This window comes from Eptatretus burgeri, chromosome 16, assembly GCF_056783735.1.
Source record: "Eptatretus burgeri isolate ZD-2024b chromosome 16, Ebu_testis_v1, whole genome shotgun sequence".
Taxonomy (NCBI): domain Eukaryota; kingdom Metazoa; phylum Chordata; class Myxini; order Myxiniformes; family Myxinidae; genus Eptatretus; species Eptatretus burgeri.
Window position 1 is genome coordinate 43,879,643 of NC_140976.1, and position 23,823 is coordinate 43,903,465.

Consider the following 23,823-nt stretch of genomic DNA (forward strand, 5'->3'; position numbering starts at 1 on the left):
TGACGTACTTCCCGCGGGAAACAAGATTATTATTATTTTTTTGACGATCTGGTGGCTCCATTATGACGTCATAATTGCATATGTCGAACGCTTTATCCAATCGGTATGAAAAGTTTTGAGGGTCATCTCAGGCTAAATTGTATGGTGGGGGAAAAATTGATGACGTTATTGGTCATGTGGTTTGGCAGACATACTGTTTTTAACATAACAACCTTAAAAAAAGATCTTCTCCGAGATGGCTGAACAGATCGAGGTGAAAGTTTGCATGTGTGATCACCTATTCATGAGGAACAAAAGGTTCTCCACCTATGATGTCATAGGTCACACGCTTTGGCAGCTATGATTTTTTGAAGGATAAACTTTTTAAAATCTTCTTCTCCAGAACGGCTTGACAGATCGAGGGGAAACTTCACACACATGTTCCCCAAGCCTTGGGGGATACCAGGGTGTTCACGAATAATTAATAAGCAGATATTTGGTACTACAGACCTTGTATATGGATACAAACAAACACGACATAATAGTGACCGAAGCTTTTTCTGCTGCACTCTTCAGGGTAAAAAATCGCAGCAAGTGAAGAAGGAAGTGAAGGCGTGTGCTTTATACACAGATCTCAATAAGGTAGACAAGGAAGATCTCATATTGTGTCCAACACGTTTCTGGCTGTGCAACCCCGAGTCATCTTTACCTTTCACCGTTTGCTGACGTCAGTCAACAAGGATGTGCTACCCACCTCACAAACCAGCAATGTTATTTATGAGTTTAAGTGCCGAAGTGAAGCTCGGTACGTGGGCCGCACAACACTAAGATTGGCTGATCGGATCAAACAACACGTCCCCTTAGCGATTCGAAGAAAGATTGTGAGGGTAAGAACACAACCAGTGTGAGCATGTAGAAATATCCAGCAACCACCGGCCACTGTACCTGCTTCATCTGCCATTGCACAACACCTGGTCACCAACCCTATCTGTGCAGACCAGTACAATGCAGATATGTTCAGGATGTTGAGCCGAGGTCGGAGCTCGTTTCATTTACGTATGTTGGAAGCAACCTTCATCCTTACCACCGATCCAATACTATGTCGTCAAAAGGAATTTGTACAATCTCTGTGTCTCTTTCAGCATGGAAAGATCAAGGGAAGTTCAGTAACAAATGGTCAATGGACCTTTGGGGAAACCCATCCCCCCTCTCTCCAGGATGTGGTTGCAAACGTCAATCATCGACGAACTCTGCTCCAGCCAATGGGAGCTCGAGGTGAAGATGATGAGCCGACCAATGGGCGTTCGGATTAACCGTGACGTCATTACGGTTGAACCAATCAGCGTCTACCTTATTGAGACCTGCGTATAAAGCACACACCTTCACTTCCAACTTCACTTGCTGCGATTTTTATCCTGAAGAGTGCAGCACGAAAAGCTTCGGTCACTATTATGTCGTGTTTGTTTGTATCCATAGAATAATTAATAGGTCCCACAGTCTGGCAGCCATATTGGTTTTGAACAAAAATCTTTCAGAAATTATTTCTCTTGAAGCGCTTTCATCAATCGACGTGAAACTTCACAGTTATCATGCAATTGTCATGTGGAGTATGTGTCTAAACTTCAACCTGATTGGACGCATGGTCGGGCAGACAGAATTATTTAATGTTTTGAATCTGGGTTCATGGATTTAAATAAAACTTGGCACACGTATGTTTAATGATGTAGTGGCGTGGACAGAGGCATGTCTGGCGACATCGCGACGCTGAGGAGTGCCGTTCTAATTTGTTCCTCCGGTGTTGTTCACACCAGGTGAAGCGATCAAGAAGTCGACGCAGCATACCGTTTTCATCGGTAACCGAGAGTGGATGAAACGAAATGGCCTCATCGTCCCACATGATGTGAACGATGAGCTAAAACGCGACGAATATGCTGCAAAGACTGCTGTGTTCATCTCAATCGACGGTACTCTTTTTGCTTTTGTCACTTTTGTCAAAGCTTTGTACCTTACTTCCACTCTCCTGTCATAAATCCTGCACTGTACCACTCTTTTTTTATTTTTATTTTTTATTTTTTTCACTTATTTTCTGACGCAGGCCAACTTGGTGCTCCACGTATCACCCAACTCGTGTTCACGAGAAAAATGGAATGTTTTAACTGGGTCAAAAAATGTTTTCATTTTGTGAAAATAATCCAGAGTGAATTAAAACAAAATGTTTTTCCGATGCATCTTGCATTCCCACTTCTCCATAAATGTTCGTTGTATGAAGCAATGATTAAAAAGAAGTGGCAGAATATTCAGAAATCTTTGTATACATCGTCGAGGCTTGTGGAAGACCGAGTGCACCGATTGGATCAGGACGTGACAGGATGCAAAAGGAACAGTGGAGGAGGAAAACACCAACACCAACAGCAGAGTAGAAGACCAAGACTTGGACAAACAAATGGTGTGGGGAGGAATGGGGAGGGCAGGAGAGGAGGATGCATGGGGGTGGACAAGATGGATACAGAAGGAAACTCCAAGGAGGAAAAATTTGGAATGAGGAGGGATTTGGGTGAGAAGGGGGATTTGTGGGGATAGAGAAGAGGTTTTGGATGAGGGATGATCTGAAATGGTGATGAACAGCTGTTTTGAAGACTTGGCGGGAAGAATAAGATTGAAGAGAATGTGGAAGCTGGTTCCACAGGTGGGGAAGAAAAAAAAATAAGGCATGAATGAGTGGAGTTGATCGTGGATTTAGGTAGTTTCACCAGAAGGGGGGTGGTTGATGGTGGAACGTGTGTGCCCTGCAGAAACCTGGAGGGGGGTGATGAGGGGTACAATGCACGGAAAAAGCAGAGGGTGCACGATCAGAAAGGAGGTGGTAAAAAAACAGAGAGACCACCGACCTGTCTGCGATGGCGAAGTGATAGGCCCATAGACTCAGTCTTGGGAGAGTCCAATACTCTCGAAGTTTCCATGGCATCAAGCTTGAGGTTTCCACCTTGGTTTCCACAGTGATGAGCTGAGCAAAGTATGAGGCCAGGGAGCCAGCCCACAGGGGAGAGCAGTACTCCATCAAGTTGTGGATGAGGCCTTGTAGGTGGATAGTAGTTTAGGTGTGCCAAGGAATGGCTTTGTACGACAGAGGATGCTCAGTCGGTGGCTGGCTTTGGAGGCCAATTTTGAAATGTGGTTTGCCAAAGAAAGACTATGGCTGATTAGTGAGACCTAGTGAGGAATATGAGTAACTGGACTTCCTAAAGAGGATTGTTAAGAAAGTAGATGGGGGGGGGGTGGGGGGTTTGTCAGATTATCCTTTCGGAGAGAGATGGTGAGAGCAGATGTGTCAGGATTGAAAGACGTATTCCAGGTGTTTGACCATCTTGTGATTTTTGTCAATAAAAAAAATTCAGGAAAATATGTGAATGATAAATTTCTCTTCAGAACAACCACAACCACAACAATCTCCACCACAACCACCATTTTTAGTCTCTCTTCCTCTTTTATTACAGCGCAGCGACATTGCGCTGTCATATAATTGGTTTCTGTTCAATTCCACTTGATCCACAATGGTGTGTGTGTGTGTGTGTGTGTGTGTGTGTGTGTGTGTGTGTGTGTGTGTGTGTGTGTGTGTGTGTGTGTGTGTGTGTGTGTGTGTGTGTGTGTGTGTGTGTGTGTGTGTGTGCGTTGTACAAGTAGGGAGGCAGTTTGGGATGGAGGAGTTCCTCTAATACATTGTTGCAGTTAAAAGATGGATGTTATGAATTCCTGTCCGATAAGCTAAACAATTCCATCAGAGGATTTTTGTTTTCCCTGAAATGCTTCAATGTACTGATGATGTGATGGTGCTTCTTGTGAAAGTTACACTTTTGCACACTCGGTTGCAGGATTGCAACAGCCTTTGCACTTTTTTTTTTCACATTCCTACCCTTGGTTCAAATGATCTCTTTTCGTGATGGTCGTCAGTCACACGTGTGTCAATCTATTGTTGGTGAGCCCCCCGCACAGCAGCAACTCAACCCTTTCAAAAGGGATAGTCATTTCTGCAATTTGATTGTGAGCGTGCAGGAGAACTCTGTGGGGTACTGGCCATCGCTGACGCTGTGAAACCAGAGGCTTCACTCGCCGTCTTTACCTTGCAACAGATGGGACTTGATGTTGTACTCATGACGGGGGATAACAGCACAACTGCACATGCCATTGCTGCGGAGGTATTCTCATTGAAATACCAAGTAACGTGGAAATGTTTTTCACAAACCCGTCATTGGTTGCAAAATGCCGCAATAAAAGACCTCCAATGGAAATGTTTCAAAAGAGAGCAGTTTTGAAGCCACACTCACTATAGGGTAGTGTTGGCTTTAGGCCTGGTGTTGGTTAAGCGGTTAGGGTGGTGGCTTGGGATCCTAGGGTCCTGAGTTCAAGACTCATTTTTTCCGCTGAATTAACACCAGGGGGTTGACTCAGCCAGTCATCCTTCCGAGGTCGGCAAAATGAGTACGAGTGTCGCAGCCAAAAAAGCTGCACACGAAGGGAAGGGGTATCAACAGATTGATAAAATCTGGTATTGTTGTGGTGCAGGCATGATGGGCCAAATGCCCCTCTCCTGCACCTTAATTCCTTGTACATCCTTGTAAATCCTTGAGGGTGCTGATTGGCAGGTGTAAGAGGCTGAACTGCTCATGATACTTATGTGCGAGTAGCTTAGTGGAACTTTTTGGATTCCAGGTCGGAATCCGGAAAGTATTTGCGGAGGTATTGCCATCACACAAGGTCGCCAAGGTAGAACAGTTGCAGAAGAGTGGTGGTCATGTGGCCATGGTGGGTGATGGAGTTAATGATTCCCCGGCTTTGGCTCGTGCAGATGTGGGCATCTCCATGGGTGCTGGCACAGATGTAGCCATTGAGGCCGCAGGAGTGGTACTCATTCGGGTGAGATCCAACCTCACTGTCTCCCTTCATCTACTTCACCTCTCATTTTATTATTTGACCCTTCGTCATATCTGCGAATATGTTCCAGTTTGATTTATTTTATTATTTTCAGCTCAAACCTTCATACTCCTTTCCTTCCTTTCCTCTTTTATTATTCCTTCTCGCATAGTACCTTTGTCACGCTCCTTCGGCTCATTCTTTATTCCGTTTGCGCTGCCATTTTTGATGTGTACTTTCCAGAATGACCTTATGGACGTGGTGGCAGCCATCGACCTTTCCAAACGGACTGTGAGACGGATCCGAATAAACTTCTTCTTCGCGCTGTTGTACAACCTCGTCGGCATCCCCATCGCTGCTGGTATCCCAATACGTCATGACACCACAATTTATCTTCATCGAAATTTTTCTGATAGGCACACACTGAATCTTTAGCTTAGCAAGACCTTCGAGCAAGAATGGGTCTGCATTGTGTGAAGCTACAAGGAACAAATGAATAACCATTCATTAGTTGCAACAGACTAAAGTATGATATGTTATTTTGCAAAAGGTGTTCATTACATAAAACACACGTTAAAAAAAACTTTTTTTACAAGAATGAAGTTACTGAATGATACTGCACTCATCACGGCTCTCAAACATGTGAGGACGAGAGACATTTTTTTTTTGAATCAATATTCCAATAAACATGAATTGCATGCGGACAGTAGTTGTGAGAAGCGGAGATATTTAAATGCTGAGTGTCGAGCAAGGACGCAGCACGCACCATATTAAAGTCTTTGATTTGGCTCGGCTGGGGTTTGAACCACCGACCTCCCAGACTCAAGAGTGGACGCTCGAACCATGACACCATCGAGTCTGGTTAATTTCAGGGGCATGTTCATCTGGGGCTAGTCCAAGTGAGCTGTAGGGCCTAAATTTGGTTTGGTGCCATCAATTTATTATGATCCCATGAAGAAGGTGGGGTTTCAAGCTAATGCACATGGAGTGGGAAACAGCATTTGAGAAGGGGGTTGCGGGAGAGAGTTCCACAATATGAATCGCATTCATCTTGAGACTGTGGTGTTGTTTCATGTGAATCGACTTTAAATAATTCTGATAAAGTAACAAAAAAACAATTAGAATTTATTTATTTATTTATTTATTTATTTTTAGAAGTTAAAAAAAATATTTTATTCCAGCAATTATCTGATCTGAATCTGTCTCCAACATGGGTTGGCGTCATTACACTAAGCTAGGCAGGTCGGTGGTCTGTCTGTCTTGTACCGCCTCCTTTCTGGCCTCGCCCCCCCCCCCGTTCTGTCTGTGATCTGTACCCCCCTATATTTCTGCAGGGCGCTTAAGGTCCGCAAAAAAGCCCCTTCTGGTGAAACTGCCAAAATCAAGAATCACTGCTCACCTTCACTCCCCTCATTCCTCTTTTTTTTTTTCCCACCTCTGGAACAAACTCCCACACCCTCTTCAATCGCACTCCTCCCTCCAGGTCTTCAAAACAGCTGTTCATCGTCATCACGTATCTTCCGCCACCCAAAACCTTGATCTTTTCTACCCCTGTTAATCCACCTCAAACCCACCTCCTTAAAATTCCCTGTTTTCCTTCCTGAAAGTCCCTGTAATGTCCAACTTGTTTACTTCTTGTATCCCACTTCATTCCTCTCCCTTCCCCAGATCTCCCAATGTTTCTGTTCCCCACTATTTTGTGCTTCCTTCTCCCACCCTCTTGTCTCCTGCCTTGTTGTATGTTTCTGTGTATTAGTTCTTACACGAGCCTCAACATGATATACAAAAAAATTAAAAGGTGAGTCCGAGAACACTGCCTTGTGGTACTCCAGCCTTGGCAGGGAGAGGAGTTGTAAGGATTCCGTTGAGAGCCACACGTTGGCTACGATTGTGGAGGAAGTCAGCAATCCAAGAGTGGAGTTTGCCTTCAATTCCATAGGCAGACAGTTTGAAGAGCAGGGCAGGATGCCAGACTATCATAAGCTCGGGATATGGTCCAGAGAAACGTCCCTGATCTCATGTCTGATGTTTAAAACCTCCATCCATTGTTGGGAGAGTCGAAGCAGCATGTCCAAGGTAGAGTGACGAGGTCTGAATCGAAATTGATTATCTGAGATGAGGCTTTTGGAGAAAAGGAATGATTTTATGTGGACTGTGATAATGGATTCCATGCCCTTGCTGATGATTGGATGTAAGCTAATTGGTCTGTAGTTAAGGGGATCCATTTTTGCACGTTTTTAATGTCATGCTGTGATGTTGGCTGATTTCCAAGCAGGTGGAAGATGACCTATGGTAAATGACAGGGTGAAAGGGCAGAAAGAGGAAGTGCAAGAGGAGCAGAGCATGTTTTTAGGACACGTGAGCTGATGCCGTCCGGTCCACTTGCAGAGTCAGAGTCATAGGTTGCGAGAAACTTTTTCACCTTTTCATATGCAAGACAGAATTCAGGAGCAGTTGGGTACGACTGGGCAGGGTGGGTTTTGAGAGAGAGGAGGTTAGGGACATGAAGCAAACACAGAATTGAGGCATTCGGCCTTCTCACGAGCAGTCGGCTGTGGTGCCATTTGAAGAGAAGGAAGGTATTGAAGGGGAGCATACACCAGAGACAGACTCGACAAGGTGCCACCAGGTTTTAGAGGAGGGAGACAAGTTTTGAAGCACATTCTTGAGATTGGACAGATGTTGTTTTCTGGTTCTCCTGAGAGTAGGCACACACACTTGTTGCAGGTTTTGTGGAATGATCTGAGGTTGCCCTTGGTTGGATTTTTCTTCCAGGAGGAGAATGCAATCTGTTTTAAAGCTCCATCGTGCAAAGTCCTTCCTTGGCCCACCTGTGCTCCTGACCACTTACAAAGCTTTCGTCTGCAACCTGATGGAGTACTGCTCTCCCCTCGGGCTGGTGCTCCTGCCTTTCACCTTTCTTCATAAGAGAGATCAGGTTTCTGTGGAAGAATTCCCAGGCTGAATTAATATCAGTGGTGGTGGATATCGGAGATCAGTCATGAAGTTAGCCTGGTGTTGGCTTAGTGGTTAGGGTGGTGGCTTGGGATCTTAGGGTCCTGAGTGGTCCTGAGTATAATCCCCGTTGGCCACTGAATTAATACACCAGGAGGTTGACTCAGCCTGTTATCCTTCCGAGGTTGGCAAAATGAGTACCAGTATACTGGTAAGGGGTACATTGCATCAGTGACATAGCCACATCCCAACCAATGATGCAACCAGCAGCCACAGGCTGCACTAGAGAGAGACAGAGACAGAGACAGAGACAGAGACAGAGACAGAGACAGAGACAGAGACAGAGACAGAGACAGAGACAGACATGAAGTTTAATAAAAATAAATGTGCAATTGTAGAAGCAGGTCACATTGTAAACCATGAACATGTGGGGTCCGCAATTGTCGCATCCGCGAATGTCTGGGTTTCACATTATATTGTTTTTGGCCCCATCTCTGAATGATGAAAAATCGCTTTCAAAATTAAAAAATTCTCGTATCCAGGATTCGGTTTCAGATCTTCACCAAAATCAAATGGATTTGTCCTTGTCATACACCCAACCTGTCCCCCAAGTTTCGTCCGAATCGGTCCATGCCATTTTGAGATGTCGTGTATTACTGATTATTATCGTTTTTAGCACTCTCACTCAATGGTGAAGAATCACTTTAAAAATTATCAGATCCATGTGCAGATCTTCACCAAAATCTAACCATTTCGTCCTTGTCACGCACCCAACATCTACACAAAATTTCATCTGAATCCGTGCACAACTTTTTGAGATATCCTGTTCACGGGCAAACAAACAGATAGACAGGGGTGAAAACATAACTTCCATCCACCTTCAGTGGCAGAGGTAACTATCCTACCAGAAAGGAGACAGAGGCAGTCCAAAAGTTTGTGTTTCCTGTACTTCCGAAACTGCCTTACGTACAACTCAAACCTGGTGCATTTAGACTTTCATCTCTTCTCATGATGAATCGAGTAAAACATTGTGGTTTTATTTGATTAAATAACGCAATTGTGCTCAACAAAAAAAAGTAATGAGTTCCAAAGTTTGAGACCTCGGTGCCAAACTGCTCTTCTAGAATGATCGATTGGAAGTTCTTACGTGCACCGAGGAAGCACTGAAATCAAACTTGAATAATCGCAGACTTCAAAATCTGATGTCTGATTCATCCACCAACACAGATTAACAACACTAGTTTGACAAACTCAGGTATTCTTCCATCTCCTCTGGAAAACTCTTCAGTTTTCTTCACCAGTTCCCACCCACATCCCTCGCCCTATCACCAAGAAGTAAAACGAATCTTTTTTTTTTGTTGTTTGTTTGTTTTTGCTCGCTGCAACTTGGTCTGTGTAAGATTATGTTGCTGAGATTTAATGGGGGTGTGGTGCAGGCATAATGGCTCAAATGTGCGGTTAAATGGATGAACATGTGGGATGAGCGGCAGAAGCAGATGGAAGGAGCGGCAGATGCAGGAAAATGCAATTTTTTCCCATTAGCTTGCACTGCACCTCCTCATCCAAATTTGGACACGCGTGTGCATGTTTCTGCCCCAGAGCGAGAATAATACACCACCTGTTATCAATGGAAGGTATGTACAACAAGGGAGGAAATGATCAACCAAGTCCTTTTGGGGGTGGGAAGGAGGCGGTGGAGGATGGAGCATGAGTGGTGAGGAATGGAGGGGGATTGATTGGAAGGGCAAGAGTCATACACATGCAGAGAGGAAAGCTGAACGGGGAAAGACACACAAAGAGGGGGCGAGGGGTGGCAGCGTAAAATTTCAGCTTCGAACATGCACAAATCGACCTGCCTTATCTTGTCCCAGCCACAGCGATCGATCAGTTTTCTCTGCCTGTAGGTATTTTATCAAAATCACTCTTCAACTAATCAAGCGTCCATGCTCTCACTATGCTTCCTGTCTGATGTCGATATGAATAACACAGCTCATCTCAGTTCTGTCATTTTCTTTATCTTCAGGATCTGCCCCCAAGGTGCTATGCCAACCATAAAATCAAAAGAATATACTTTTTTAGTTTTCAAACTTAGCTTAAACATTGCAAATATAGGAGAGGAAAACCATCGATGCTCAGTATTACATTGACTTTGAATGCAAGGAAGTGTGAAGCAATACATAGGTAATGGCCAGGTATGCTCTCTCTCAGGTTGTGACTGCGTGGCAATGCTTGCCCTCATTTAGCAAATGTGACCATTACTGCTCTGCCCAAATGGGAATTGTGAAGTCGTCCCCCATATTATTCCAGAATTGTCACCTTGTGATTTTCATCTCTTACAACAGCTTACAAGGAAATCTTAACACAAGAGGCCAATAGGTCCATCATGCCTGTACCACATCCCTAACCCAATCATCAAATCCAATGGAACAGTCACCCACGATGCCACCAACGCCTCCAACTCGACATCCTCTCGATGTGTAGTGGTACAGTGGGGGGAGGGCAGAAGCAAAAATATTGTGACGGTTGTGGAAAAGGACCCCAGGGTGTAACACTCAACAAAAAATAACCGTTTGTTTGATATCTCATGAGGAATTGTGCTTTGTCACATACCTTACCCTCATATCAGAGATGGGGGGGGGGGGAATGCATTGAGTGTTAGCAGGTTTCAGCCCCGTTGTAATTCCCCACTTTCCATCCTTTATCCATCCATCCATCCTTCCCCAATCCATCCATTCATCACTTCCCCCATCCATCCATCCATCCATTTGAATCCCTTTTTCTCACCCTTCTTCCCCTCACACATTCCCACAGTGCACACCATACACACGTTGCATCGCACCAACACCACAATTGTCTTGTTACAAGGTAATTCCTCTGCTGGGTGCATAACCTACAACAAAGGATGCCTGCGCCAAGCTGTAGCTGACGGGATGCGGATGTGCACACCAATGGAGACGCTACAGGCAAAAGTCGAAGAGTGTGGAGTGGCCCTTGCTCCCCGAAGCCCCGCCTCGCCCAGGGTCAGAGATTGCCTCCATAGCTCTTACTCCCCTCGGAGCCACTCCCCAGCCAGGACGAATAAAAGCCAGAGCACACCAGAGCCGAGCGCTAACTCTCGCGCCAAGGATCTAGATGTGGAAAGAAACTTCCTGCCTACTTGTACTCCTGAACTTGAACCAAGACTGCCTGCCTGCCGTTCAAGCTGAAGGACGGGGTGAGACGAGTCATGCTGTGGCGAAGGTCCACGAGCGGACAGCGACAAGAGTCTCTTGGTGTGCAGCTGCTCCATACTGTTGACACAATCTACCTTTCTGTATCTAAACACTCCTAATTTGTCTACTTGAGATGCACAAAGAGTCTAAGGAAGCTATCAACGATTAACCTATACTGATCCACACCTCACACCCTTTCTTCAAGAGTTTGCATCACAGATGCTGCACCTCTCCCGACACCGCACCAACACATACACCGCAATCCCTTCCCTTCTGTATCCTCCACTTTGGACCGACGCAGGCCCGACTGCTTGCACAGGGTGAGCAAGGGGCTGACTTAACGCTCCAATCTCTCTCTGTCTCTCTCCCTCTCTCCCCCTCTCCCTCTCTCTCCCATCTTTCTTTCTACTTTTCCCTGAGTGAGTGAGTGAGGCATGCCTGTCCTGTGTTTAGTTAAGTAAGATTGTGTAGGGGATATTTACATGCTAAGGGGTAATTGCTTTTCCTTGTGACACTGTGCTTGTAAATACTTACCTTGTAAATTGTGCCTGTAAATATGTGCCCATTGATTGAATCATTTGATGAACTGTTTCAAACCTGCTCGATTGTCATTTTTTCATCATCGGTTCGACATTGCATATGCAATAGATAGATGGGAAGTTGCCACATTAATTTGCTACACTGGAATAGCCAACGCTCCACCTATGGTTTCGTTCAGCAGTATACAATAAGTAGACGAGGTGGGACGTTGAGAGCGAGGCTCTCCAGTTATGATCACCAGGTAAGGTAATGTGATGCTGGGCACGAGGACCCTGCTCGATCTAATTTCCCCAACCAGTGGTTGCTTAGCAACCCGTCGGGCCATGGAGTTATCCGTGGCTTGTGGCTTCAGGTTCGGAGGTGGAGTAGCGGGTTTGAGCAAACTTCCTTGTGAACACCGTGCTCACACCAAAACCCGTAACATTGGTGTCAGCACTGGCTTGGACCTGCAGCGTGACCACCATGCCTCAAAATTGTAAGGAGCGTAGAGAGGGGGAAATTTTAGTTAAAATGTTACAGCCGTGTCTAACCAAGACGAGCAGGCATAGGTGGTTTTAATGGAGGATATGGAGGAGGGAACTGTGTCCCAGAATGCTACGGTGGATGAGGACGCAGTAGGGGGCGCAGCGGACACACCCATCACAGTTGATTCCATATGGGGAGAATACTTTCTCCTCATCCGGACCCAAGGAGTCACCAGTCTCGTACATTGTTTAAAACACGGATGGAATGTTAACTGTTTTGGGCAAATGCTAAGCTGCCCAACTTCCTTCCCCTTCTGCCCTTCATGTACCCCCCATTTTCATGTACTGGACACCATTTGCACCCCTATTTTGTGTGAGATTTCATATTTAGTTTGTGTTAAATGTTCATGTTCGACAAGTGTTAATTATAATGAGCTTGCTCCTCTCTGGTTTAGCTCAATTAAAAAGAAGAAGAAGAAGAAGAAGGTGAAGGTATTTGCACAAAAATTGGGGTCAACTCTTTTTAGATGTCGTGTGTTTATCAGTTGAAGACCAAAACTTTCTTTCCATATTGATGTTAATAATTATGTATTCGCATGTTCAAGATAATTGATAATGCAAGTAAATTGTGTGGATAAGGCTCACATGATGGGCCAAATAGGCCTGGTGTTGGCTTAATGGTTCAGGTGGTGGGCTTTGGATCCAAGAATCCTGAGTTCAAATCCCACTCAGCTGTTGAATTAATACTTGATGGGGTTGACTGCCTGTCATCCTTCTTAGGTCGGCAAAATGAGTACCAGCATGCTGGTATCCTGTGTCGGAGTGGCGACCCGTCCAGGATTGTGCCCGATAGCCAAGGAGACTGCTTCGGCAGTACCAAGGCTCTGCACAGAGTATGATTCCAATGGATGGATGGATGGGTCAAATGGCCTCCTCTGATGTCTAACTTGCCTGGTATAATCCTTATTTGAGAAATCTTGGGGTTTTTAGGAAATAGGATGGCTTGCCAAATACTACAATCATCATTTAATTGAAAATGACACTGAAAGATAACGTTGAGGGGCGGAAGGAGGGCAGGTGGCGGGGGGGGGGGGTGTAGTGGAGTGTGGAACATTCCTGGGCAATTCATTAACATTACTGACAAAACTCTTTGTTGCGAAATGTGATTTTCCAACAACTCGAACATCAAAATTCATGGAAGACTATTTTTATGAACATTTACGCGGTCATACCTGCAAACAATTCCGATTCGTAATGGTTACTCGTACACTGTTTTTAAGGGGCTCGCAGGATGGCCAAGAGGTATGCACACTCGCCTCTAAGCTGTCAAACCTGGGTTGGAATCTTAGTCGAGCTATAAACTTCCATCCTGGTGTTGCGCAAGCAGGGTGATTCACCAATTTTTGGAGCCGTCCCTCGGATGGATGTTCAACTTGGCGGCCCGTCTCCAGCATTAGTTGGTGGACGATAAAGATCCGACGGTGTCCTGCACAAAGAGCAGGCGAGCTATTGCCAGCATCATGAACAAATTACAAATTCCTGCCCGAACCTACAGGGGGAATTCCATCAGCGGCACAGGCACAGTCACAATCTCAGCCAGTGATGCTACTCCGCAGCTTTGTGCTGTATACGTGAGAAACAGAAGTAGAGGAAGATCGATTCCAAATATATATATATATATATATATATATATATATATATATATATATATATATATATATATATATATATATATATATATATATATCCCAGTCAAGAAAATTGAGATTAAAAATGACCGCTGAATCCTATTGATGTATCATGTAATGCAATCAGATCATGTAATCCCATTGATGTCCAATCTCACTTGCATTATTAAGGGAGTCGAAGATGGTGATCTTGAATGTGACCGATTCATCCCATGTGCTTCTTTCTGCAGGTGCGTGTTTGCCTCTTGGCTTCATGTTACAGCCTTGGATGGCTTCGGCTGCGATGGCAGCTTCGTCTGTGTCAGTCGTCCTTTCATCGCTCCTCTTACGCCGGTGAGGCCTGTACTTACCACCTTAGTTTTATATTTTTAATTATTTTCTATCACACACATGCTTGCTCGTGTCGTCTATGTATTTTGGGCCTCGTGTACGATGATCATATGAGTGTTTAATGTGCACATTAATTTTTTTGCGAAATCTTTTTATGAGGATTGTTTTGTGTCTGTTGGGATGCTTTCCTTTGAGCTTCTTGTTCGTCTCTATTTTGAGAGAGATGTTTGTCTGTCAGTCTGTCCTGTATATCACCCTTTTTCTGAGATTGCTAAACGTATGTTCATCAAACTTTCAGAGGTTCATCAGTGAGTGCTGGGGAGTGTTTTAATAGAAATTTTTTTTTTGAAAAATAATCATTTGAGGGGGTGGGGGGGGGGAGATTTTTTGTTTGTTTTATTGTTCTATTTTAGTGCCTAAGCCTTTGTAACTAGGTGAAAGGTAATGTTAAATGATCTTGATCCCCATCCCCATTCCTTAGTGGATGTCAGGAATTGTTTTAGGCACCACAAAAAAAAAAATAGAAAAAAAAAAATTAAATTTCTTCAAAATGCCAACAGGATTAGAACAGCACCGGCCAGTGCTGGATACCCTTACTCGTGTAGTATAAAGGAAGAGAGGCTGTTGGTAAACTTTGGAATTGCATCCTGCAACTGCATATGATTGGTAATGAACTACTAATACGACAACTACCTGTACTTTAATATCCCTAATTATTCCCTTCTTTTTGTGGGGTCGGCCAAAGAATACTTTATTGCGCAAGTCTTCGGCCTGACATTCGACTGAAGGTAGCATGAATTTGGAATTTGTTGAGGATGGCGGTGATGACTCTCTTACTTCTTCTTTCGTATGCAGCACAAGGCTGCAGAGTATCACTGGCTCATGGTGTGGCTGTGCCACTGATGTTAGGTTCGGCAGGAATTTGGAATTTAGCAATGGTGCCGGCGATAGCTCACTAACTCTTTGCGAAGGGATCTTTAATGTCCACCAACGAATGCTGGCAGATGGGACCATATAAATAAATATATGGACAGCAGAATGGCCGCGCCTGATGTTGCCTGTAGCGACACATGTAATTTGCGAGGCCATCTTGGAATATGTAATCGCTACTGTGATGTCATCTATTGAGCAAGTTTTGCGTTGAAGATCTGAGCTGTTTTCCATCCAAGAATTTCCAATTTGAAGGATCATGGCATAAATATATACCCTAACTCACATTGTGTACCACTCTTGATATCAGATGGGTAACTCGTGGAGTATTCATGCCGCGTTTCACTCGCTATCATTCGTGAAATACTTCCGCATGAATACTCCACTCGTCGCCCATCGGATATCAACAGAGTGCCCCCAAAATGCTTGTTATGTTCTCGAGATATACATTTCGACAGGAAAGCCATCAAACTGAAAATTAAATAATAGTTCCGAGTAGCTATGACTCTCATATCTGATGGTCAGTTTCAAAATAATTGTCACAGTAATAATAGGGTTGAGTTAAAAAAGCTAAAATGTTAACAGAACAAACCTTATTCCCCAACTCCGTACTCAAACCTCATTCACCACTCCGTACTCCCCCGCCCCCCCCTTTCTCAAATATTCACTGCTCCATTCTTCAACACCCGCTCCACACCGCAACAAGGCCGACCTCGTACTGTTTTGTCTAAATTGATGTGTATATTATGTGCAATAATTCACTAATGCACACCTCGCATTAATTGGCCAATTCCAACAGAGTCCCTCAAACATTTTTGAAACTTGCATAATTGTAGGAAAAACAAGGACCTGTGTTGGCACAGGGTCGACATAATAAGTGTCCAGCGAGTCATACTTGCTCAAAAGTGACCATACCACCCACCATCAGTCCCAATCAATCAAATGCAATCACGCTCTCACAGGTTTCCATGCAGTCAGTCGTGTTAACAGTAATAGCCTCGGCCTACCTAGTTATAGGCCACCGATGTAGCAAGGCTGATTTCCCTTGCTGAATAAATCGTGCAAATCAAGCTCATAATGGCCGAACACGGATAATAATCACTCCTCACTTGTGGAAGCGTAAACCACGTTATTTTGCCCTGGTTTGGTAGTGTGTCCCGTTATTCGCAAACCGTTCTGCCTCACTGCAGCGACGCGACCTCCTTTGAAGGTGCCGCCATCATACATATTCCAAGATGGCCACCAGAAATCCTGCGCTAAACACGGGAACGACCATTCTACTGGACAGTACTTGTATTTCTATGGATGGAACGTCCATCAAAGGGACGGCACACACATTGATGAATCGCCCTGCCTGTGAAACACTGGGATGGCAGTTTATAGCTGGGCCGAGATTTGAACCCAGGCGAGATAGCTCAGAGGTGAATGCAACTCTCGTAGTCTTCGCAAAAGACACCATCAGATCTTTAACGTCCACCAACGACCATTGGTGGCAGGCCAGTCGTCCTGCTTCCACAGTGATCCATGCAAAAGAGCAGGGTGACCTTTTATTGCTGTGAGGATAATCAAACCTTGGCTAGACAGTTCAAATGTGAGTGTGCATGCCTCAAAGCTATGCTGTCAGCTCGTATATGATCGGTAATCAATTCCAGACCATCATGTCTGCACATCTCTCCTGGCTCCTCTCCGCCCCATAATAGATCATCTGAATGACAAACCTGCCAACAACTCTCACGGTGCTGTGTAAACACAGTAATGCTCTGTGACTACGTGTAGGTCGTATCGTAAGGGGTGGTGTACATCCTCCGTTTTGCATTCTGAGCACAATAGAACATCACGCATGGCATTATTGGTAAATGAACACCCCAAGGCATCTCATGAACATCGCAGGAAGTTTTAGTACATGTTGCAGATTAGAATTTGCACAACATTTTGGAATAGCAGCTCACCCAGCATTTCCTGTTTTGAACTTTCCTTCCATTTATCATCAGTTTATCTCTCATTCTATCTTCTCATCCTGGAAGCCTGGAGGCCGGAGCCCCGAGCCTCTGTTAGAATGAAGTTGCAGGCTTCCAGCGTCCAACCCAACGTGACTCGGCTCTGTGCTTGTACTATTTGGCATCCCACTTTACACCTGGCTGGCTGCTTTCTTAATGCACACTGGGAAGTGGTAAATTGAGAAAAGGAAGTGAATTTACCGTTGCCTACTTAATCAAGCCTGTGGAGCCAATGACTCTTTCTTTGGCATCTTGTCTGAATCTCACCACTTTAGAAATGAGCTTCATGAAGCCTTCTTTTGTTTCTCCTATTTACTCATGTTCCCCATTTGTTCCATCCCCGTGGTGTTCCCTCTGCATCCTGCTTTTCCCCGTCTTTCCTCTCCCTCTTCTACTTCTCTTTCCCCTCTACCACTCCCCTGTTACTCTACTTTGATCTTTTCAACAACTGAGAATGGAGGAAGATAGGTTATTTTATTATTATGCTTATTCTTTTATTCTGACGTACCACACTCTGCAGCAGAGCGTTGGTGCTGCTGAAGCAGTTTGTTGGTGAGGGTTATGCTGGGTAGTTTGCCATTACTTTCCCAGCAGTAGTTGGAGCAGGGATTTGTAATTACCGATCACTGTAGTTCAAGGTGCCGACGATAGCTTGGCTACTCTTCGCGAAGGATACCATGGAATCTTTAACGTCTACCAACTAATCCTAGCAGACGGGAAAATATGGTTTAACATCCATCCGAGGGACGGCACACACATTGATGAATCGCCCTGCCCGTGAAAACACCGGGATGACAGTTTGTAGCTCGGTCGGGATTCAAACCCAGGCTACAAAACTTGGAGGCAAGTGTGTGTACCTCTTGGTCATCCTGCCATCCACATTGTCATTATTATTCATATTATTAATATTATTATATTGACTGCTTAATTTACGAGCCTCTGTGATCCTTTCAATTGCTTTTCTTTTCATCCATCCAAATGAACAACAACAACAACAAAGAAGAACTTAGGAAGAAGGTGAAATAAACAAATTGGTTTTCATTTTTCGGACCATTACCAATCATGAATAACTGTGCACTCATTCACCGTTATAGGAAGCAAACATTGATGTCATTTTCATTCATTCGCGCTCTGATTCCAGCTTGTTCACTTTCTTTGAGCTCAGATTATTCACTCGGATTTTGTTGTTTGTCTCGCTTCCACCATCAGATACAAAAAACCAGAAAGGACGAAATTGGAGTCTGCTGCACAAAACATGCTCCACTCGCTGAGACGAGAAGATGTGGATGTGGAAGTTGGACTCGGTGGGGAAGGAGGGACTCGGCGGCGGCTGTCGCCCAAAATGTCCAAGTTGAAGCACCACAGCCAACTGTCTCTGTCGTCTATCACTTCGCATCTAAGTAGTACCCTCTCGTCTGGTGCAGTTTCCCCGGAACCCCTCCTCACGAACGCATTGCTTCCTGGTGAAGCATCTGATGATTATGCCGACGATGGCATGACCACACACGTGTGACGTCGGCACAATGGAACAAGGACTGTAACTATTTTGGGACTATTAAAGCAACATCACTTAGTCAACGTTTCATCTGTAGTCATTACATCGCTCTTTCGACACCAAAAAGCCAGTGTACCTTTTGAAAGTTGGTTGCCCCTCAGGTTAACTGTCATAATGTTAATAAACTGGAGATTTTTAAATTAGTCTGGGTATGGTTGGCAGTTGTGCAATACAGCAATACGAATACAGTACTTGGATGAACAAAACAGGAGTTGCTTGAACAATGAGTGGAAAGCATTTCCTTCCACCCCACCCCTCCATATTTTGGGGACTTCCCTCATGTGGAGTTTAATTGGAGTAACACTTGGAAGACTCTTCCATTGGCATTCCCCTTCCGATCCTTCAAAACGCTCTTTCCACCTGCGCTCCACGAGAATTCCCCCCGTGGCATTGTTTTGCTTGATTATATTAACGCTAGAAGTGTCAAAGTTTCCTTTAATTCTCGAAGTTTCCTAACTCGAAGCAAGTTCATCGATTAGTCTGCAACACTCGAGCATTCACTTGTACCTCCTTGCAATCACCACGAGACGGTTTATCTTCGATCAAAGATAACAACTATGGATATCTGCAATACGTCGCTTTTTAATGAAGACCCTTTATTGTGACGTCACACCCATTTGGGATTTTCTTTTAACCATAAATACACTGTTATTTATTAAATTTTTAACAGGACTCGACTTGCAATCAGGCGGGTGGAGGAGGTTTGGCTTTAGGCGTGCCGACTGCAAGTCGCACTTTTGTGTGTGCAAGGCACGTTCAATCCACGTGTACACTTGCAAAGACGGTCACACCTTTGGCTTACCTTGCCTGTGCATAGTTCCCACCTCAAAACCCAGACATGGTGCAGGTTGCACATTCTACATTATCCCATGGGGGGTAGGATCGTGTTTGGTTAGGATATCGTCTGACCTCTCAAAATGAGGGATGGATTGGTTGTTGGGCCTTCTGATTTGTTTTTTGTTTTTTTTAATTTTGACGACAACACCACCAAAAATATAACAGCGCTGAATTAATGTTTTTCACTACTATAACTAAGCCTGGTGTTGGCTTGACGGTTAAGGTGGCGAGCTTAAGATCTTTGGGTCTCTTGAGTTCAAGTCCCTGTTGTGCCATTAAATAACACCAGATGGATTGATTCAGTCTGTCATCTTTCTGAGGTCAGTGAAATGAGTACGAGCTTGCTAGAAATGGGGCACTCCATCAGCAGCACAACCACACTCCCAGCAATAAAAAACAACAATAATAACAACAACGACTGTAACTTCAGACTCTTCTACATTCAATCTTTCCTGTTTATTTGTTGTTTTTCAATCTTTTGTTTCCTCACACCTCTTTTTGTTGTTGCTTTTTAAAAAATGTTTTTTTTTTTCTCATTCGCTCCATTTGTGATCTTTTTTAATGGTTTGTAATCGTTTACCTTTTGACAATTTTTGTTTTTTGTACTTCTTGCAGGTGATTTTTTTTTTTCCCCCCTCGTAGCGTCTCTTGTAGCGGCAATTTGTGGTGCTTAGTTAATCAGACTGAAATTGTTTGGTTTGTATTATTGTTATCAGTCTCATTTCCAGCTCTCCTTGATCCTGTTGATTCGGTTTCCCCAACTCTGCTAATATTTAATGCCGGGTTTGATCCGTTTGCAGAGAAGGGGAATTTTTGTTGTTTCATCATTATTTTTTTTAGACTTGAAGCAACCTCACATCCTCCGCACGCTAGCCTCAAAAGTTCTGTTTTTTTTTTTTTTACAATGAAGTGCCTTGGTGAGAAGTTCTTGTGATTGTTAAGATTTTCATGTCGTCGTCCATTTATATTCTGCTTATTTCTTGTCGATCAAAAAATGTTGTACAAAGTCATCGAGAATAGTGACGATACGATTAAAGTTTGATCCACTGTTGATTCCATGTTCTGTGCTGTACTTCACCTTTACCTCCTCCAGTTTGTAAGATGAATCGCTCGAATCCATGGGAAGTCACAGGCCATTTGTACACGATCGAGTGTTGTTGTTCGTCTTTCGACTGCTCCCGTTAAGGGTCGCCACAGCGGATCATCCGTTATGATCCGCATACTGATTTGGCATAGGTTTTACGCCGGATGCCCTTCGTGACGCAACCCTGGTCGCCTCTTAAGACACAGGGATAAGGATTGGGTTTCGCAATTATTCCGTGCTGCCCTACACCCTCTCATAGCGCGGCCCAGTTCAGAGCACCCGTCCTCAAGCGATCCTCCAACCCAAGCCTCCGAGTAGCCGGATTACAGGCGCACGCCACTACGCCCGTTGTACATGATCGAGTGTCCCTGTGAAATAACGTTTATTCATTACACAATTGGAGCAGGACGTGCATTTTAATTCTGGTGAAAGAAGAGTCAAACTGTCCCCCAGGCCCATGAAGGAAGAAATGGTCCTATACCGGTGCAAGTGGGCATGACGGGTGTTCGTCCTGTTCCATGAAATTTCTAGCCATTGTTACACATTCTTCCCTGCGGTCGAGGAGTGCAAGAGAAGTCGTGGCTTTTTTGACTCCGAAGATAGTTTCGGGGAAAACTCTTTGCCCCCGTCGCTCCTCTCAACCCCGATCATGCATTTTGTACAAAATGAAATGGGATCAACTCGAGTTTGGAGCTCTTTTTCCAGGACAACTGAGAGCGTCGTGGGGGTTGATTAGGAATGGATGCATCGCATGGGGTTCGCTCACTTTGATCAAATAAGCGCTCCGGTGGGTTTGTGAGATGCACTTGCGTCCGGTGTGCAACACGGTGTTTTGATGGCTTGATTCCCATGTGCAGTCAAACACCACCGTCTTAAAGGTTAAGGATCCTTATTTTAATTTTTCTTTCAAGATTAGCAACGAACCACAAACTATCGAGTTGTTTATACGATTGTTCAAGCGGGAAACATGACCAACCTGGCCAATTAAAAAGGTCTGGGAGTATTTCTTGGTTTACTTGTTGACTTATTGAATGTGGTGGGAATAATAAGACGGTTGAAAATAAAGTGTGTATGTATGTATACGAGTGGGGTGTGCGAGTGTGTTTGTGAAGCCTTTTCTTTCATCTATATACAAGGCCACACCTCTGGACCGACCAATCTCCACCAGATTTTCCAGACATGATACACGCTGGAGATACACGGGTTCAGGTCAAGGGTATAAACCCCACTCCCCAACCCCCGCAAGGCAATTGTCTGTGTGTCTGTCTCTGTATGTGTGTCTGTCTCTGTATGTCTGTCTGTCTGTATGTCTGTATGTCTGTATGTCTAAAGTTAAGGAAATGAGGCCGTTTGGACCATCATTGCCGTGGTGTACTCTCGGGTTCATTTTTTTGTTTGTTTCAGCTCCAAACATCAATGTTCTTGATGGTTTACTAGACCCTAAATAAGCCGATGTTCATCGGGTGATCCAGTTTGTATGACGTGTACATACATGGAGTGTGGGGAGCACACGCACACTCTCAGGATCACTGGTTAATGGTATTTTGCGAGGGAAGAATGTGGGTCGGTGTGCGCAGCCCACAACACGGGAAAATAAATAAAATGCGGGAGGGGAGGTGAACAAAGCAAAACAAGTGAAATTCACATCGAGGAATGAGAGAGATTTCGCCGCTTTTTATTATTATTATTATTATTATTTTTTCTTACGTGCAAGGGCTGCTGGGAAATGGGCGAGCACGAGCACGTCACGTGACTGGGCGTGACTGCGAGGCGTGCTGTGACGTCGGTGTATCCTTCTTCTTCTTCCTCAATTTTTTTTTTTTTTTTTTTTTTTTTTTGTGAGTGACTTCATTCTAAATGTCTTAAGTCGTGTGGACGTGCCTCGCGTCGCGGGCTTCCTCAAGGTTTGTAAATGCTCACCTCGCGATCCTCATAACACCGGCACGCCATCGTCGTCCGACCTGCCGTCGTCGGTTTGATTTTGCTTTTATTTTTGATGACGCTTTTTCTCGTTATCTTCCCCTCATTGACCCTTCCTTCCCCCCACAGTTCTTCAGTACCAACGCCGGCATCGCCGACTCCATCCACCTCCTGCCTCGGGCATGGGTCTCCCTGCGCTGGAGTTCACCGAGTGCGGTCTCGATAGCCCGCAGTTCCGCGAGCGTCTCAAGTCCCATGAGGTGGAGCTGGACCGCACGAGCAAAGCCATCAAGAACATCATCAAAGACGGCAAGGCGCTTTTGGCTGCCTTCAAAAGTGAGGTCCTTCTCCGGGAAACGTCCCCTTCCTAAGCAGCCAAGGTGGACCAACACCCATCTAGAGAGTAGTCCTTCATTGGGACTTTATGGTCGTCGAGTGCTGAAGGTTTTTCTTGCACCTGTTGAAAGTCCAAGGTGTAAAAACTAAGTTTGTGTGACGCACGATGTGTATATACTGTATAATGTTGTTGTTGGATTCATCGATGTTCCCCCTGTTCGATCTAAATGGACGTTGTCATGGTTTTTAATCATCCCTCTGTCCCTCTCTCTCGCCCCATGAAACCGTCGAGTGCGGTGACACGAAAGGTCTTGGTCACTCGGTGAAGCCATTGTCATGGACCACTCACAGCACGATGCACTCAAGCCGGTGCTTTAACTCCACCTGGACCCTGGTGTTGGCTCAGTGGTTAGGGGGCGGCTAGGGATCCTAGGGTCCTGAGTAGTGGTTAGGGTGGCGGCTTGGGATCCTTGGGTCCTGAGTAGTAGTTAGGGTGGAGGCTTGGGATCCTAGGGTCCTGAGTAGTGGTTAGGGGGGTGGCTAGGGATCCTAGGGTCCTGAGTAGTGGTTAGGGGGGTGGCTTGGGATCCTAGGGTCCTGAGTAGTGGTTAGGGGAGCGGCTTGGGATCCTAGGGTCCTGAGTTGTGGTTAGGGGGGCGGCTCAGGATCCTAGGGTCCTGAGTTCAAGCCCCGTCGACCGCTGAATTAATACACCAGGGGGTTGACTCAGCCTGTCATGACTCAGCCTGTCATCCTTCCAAGGTCGGCGAAATGAGTACCAGTTCCAGTGTGTGTACCGGTACAGGGGCACTGCATCAGCGACACAGTCACGCTTCAAGAAATGATAGCTACCTCAGCAGCTAAGCTGCATACGACCACCACCAACTCCACGTGGCTGAGTTAGGAGCAGTGAAGACAGGACAGGTGTTGCCGACGTCCTCAATCGCTCACGACTGCTCTTTTCCTTGAGCCTCGTCATTTGACGGTCCTTTCGTGTGGTTTTATATTTACCTTCAACTGACCTTGCATGCAGGCTCCCTTCATGTAAACTTAAATTCTTGTTCAGACCAATTTTAACACATTCTGTG

At 45.0% G+C, this 23,823-nt stretch overlaps 2 protein-coding genes across 6 annotated transcripts in view; both read left to right on the forward strand.

Moving 5' to 3' along the window:
* Nucleotides 1–20,448, forward strand: part of ATP7B (ATPase copper transporting beta) — an 84,345-nt gene extending 63,897 nt beyond the window's left edge. For 2 of the 4 annotated variants that reach the window (XM_085860666.1, XM_085860668.1), the window contains exons 19-24: nt 1,791–1,943; nt 4,030–4,172; nt 4,687–4,890; nt 5,131–5,248; nt 13,977–14,079; nt 18,213–20,448. In XM_085860666.1, coding sequence (XP_085716792.1) covers nt 1,791–1,943; nt 4,030–4,172; nt 4,687–4,890; nt 5,131–5,248; nt 13,977–14,079; nt 18,213–18,516 — 1,025 coding nt within the window. In that variant the 3' untranslated portion in view covers nt 18,517–20,448. Of the gene's footprint in view, nt 1–1,790; nt 1,944–4,029; nt 4,173–4,686; nt 4,891–5,130; nt 5,249–12,838; nt 12,952–13,976; nt 14,080–18,212 lie in introns of all 4 variants that reach the window. The other 2 variants (XM_085860669.1, XM_085860670.1) reach the window with 2 other exon arrangements.
* A 1,824-nt stretch (nt 20,449–22,272) lies between these two features.
* Nucleotides 22,273–23,823, forward strand: part of LOC147010990 (rho GTPase-activating protein 26-like) — a 66,562-nt gene continuing 65,011 nt past the window's right edge. For both annotated transcript variants that reach the window (XM_085860528.1, XM_085860529.1), the window contains exons 1-2: nt 22,273–22,383; nt 22,529–22,735. In XM_085860528.1, the coding sequence (XP_085716654.1) occupies nt 22,582–22,735 (154 nt within the window). In that variant the 5' untranslated portion in view covers nt 22,273–22,383; nt 22,529–22,581. The remainder of the gene's footprint in view (nt 22,384–22,528; nt 22,736–23,823) is intronic.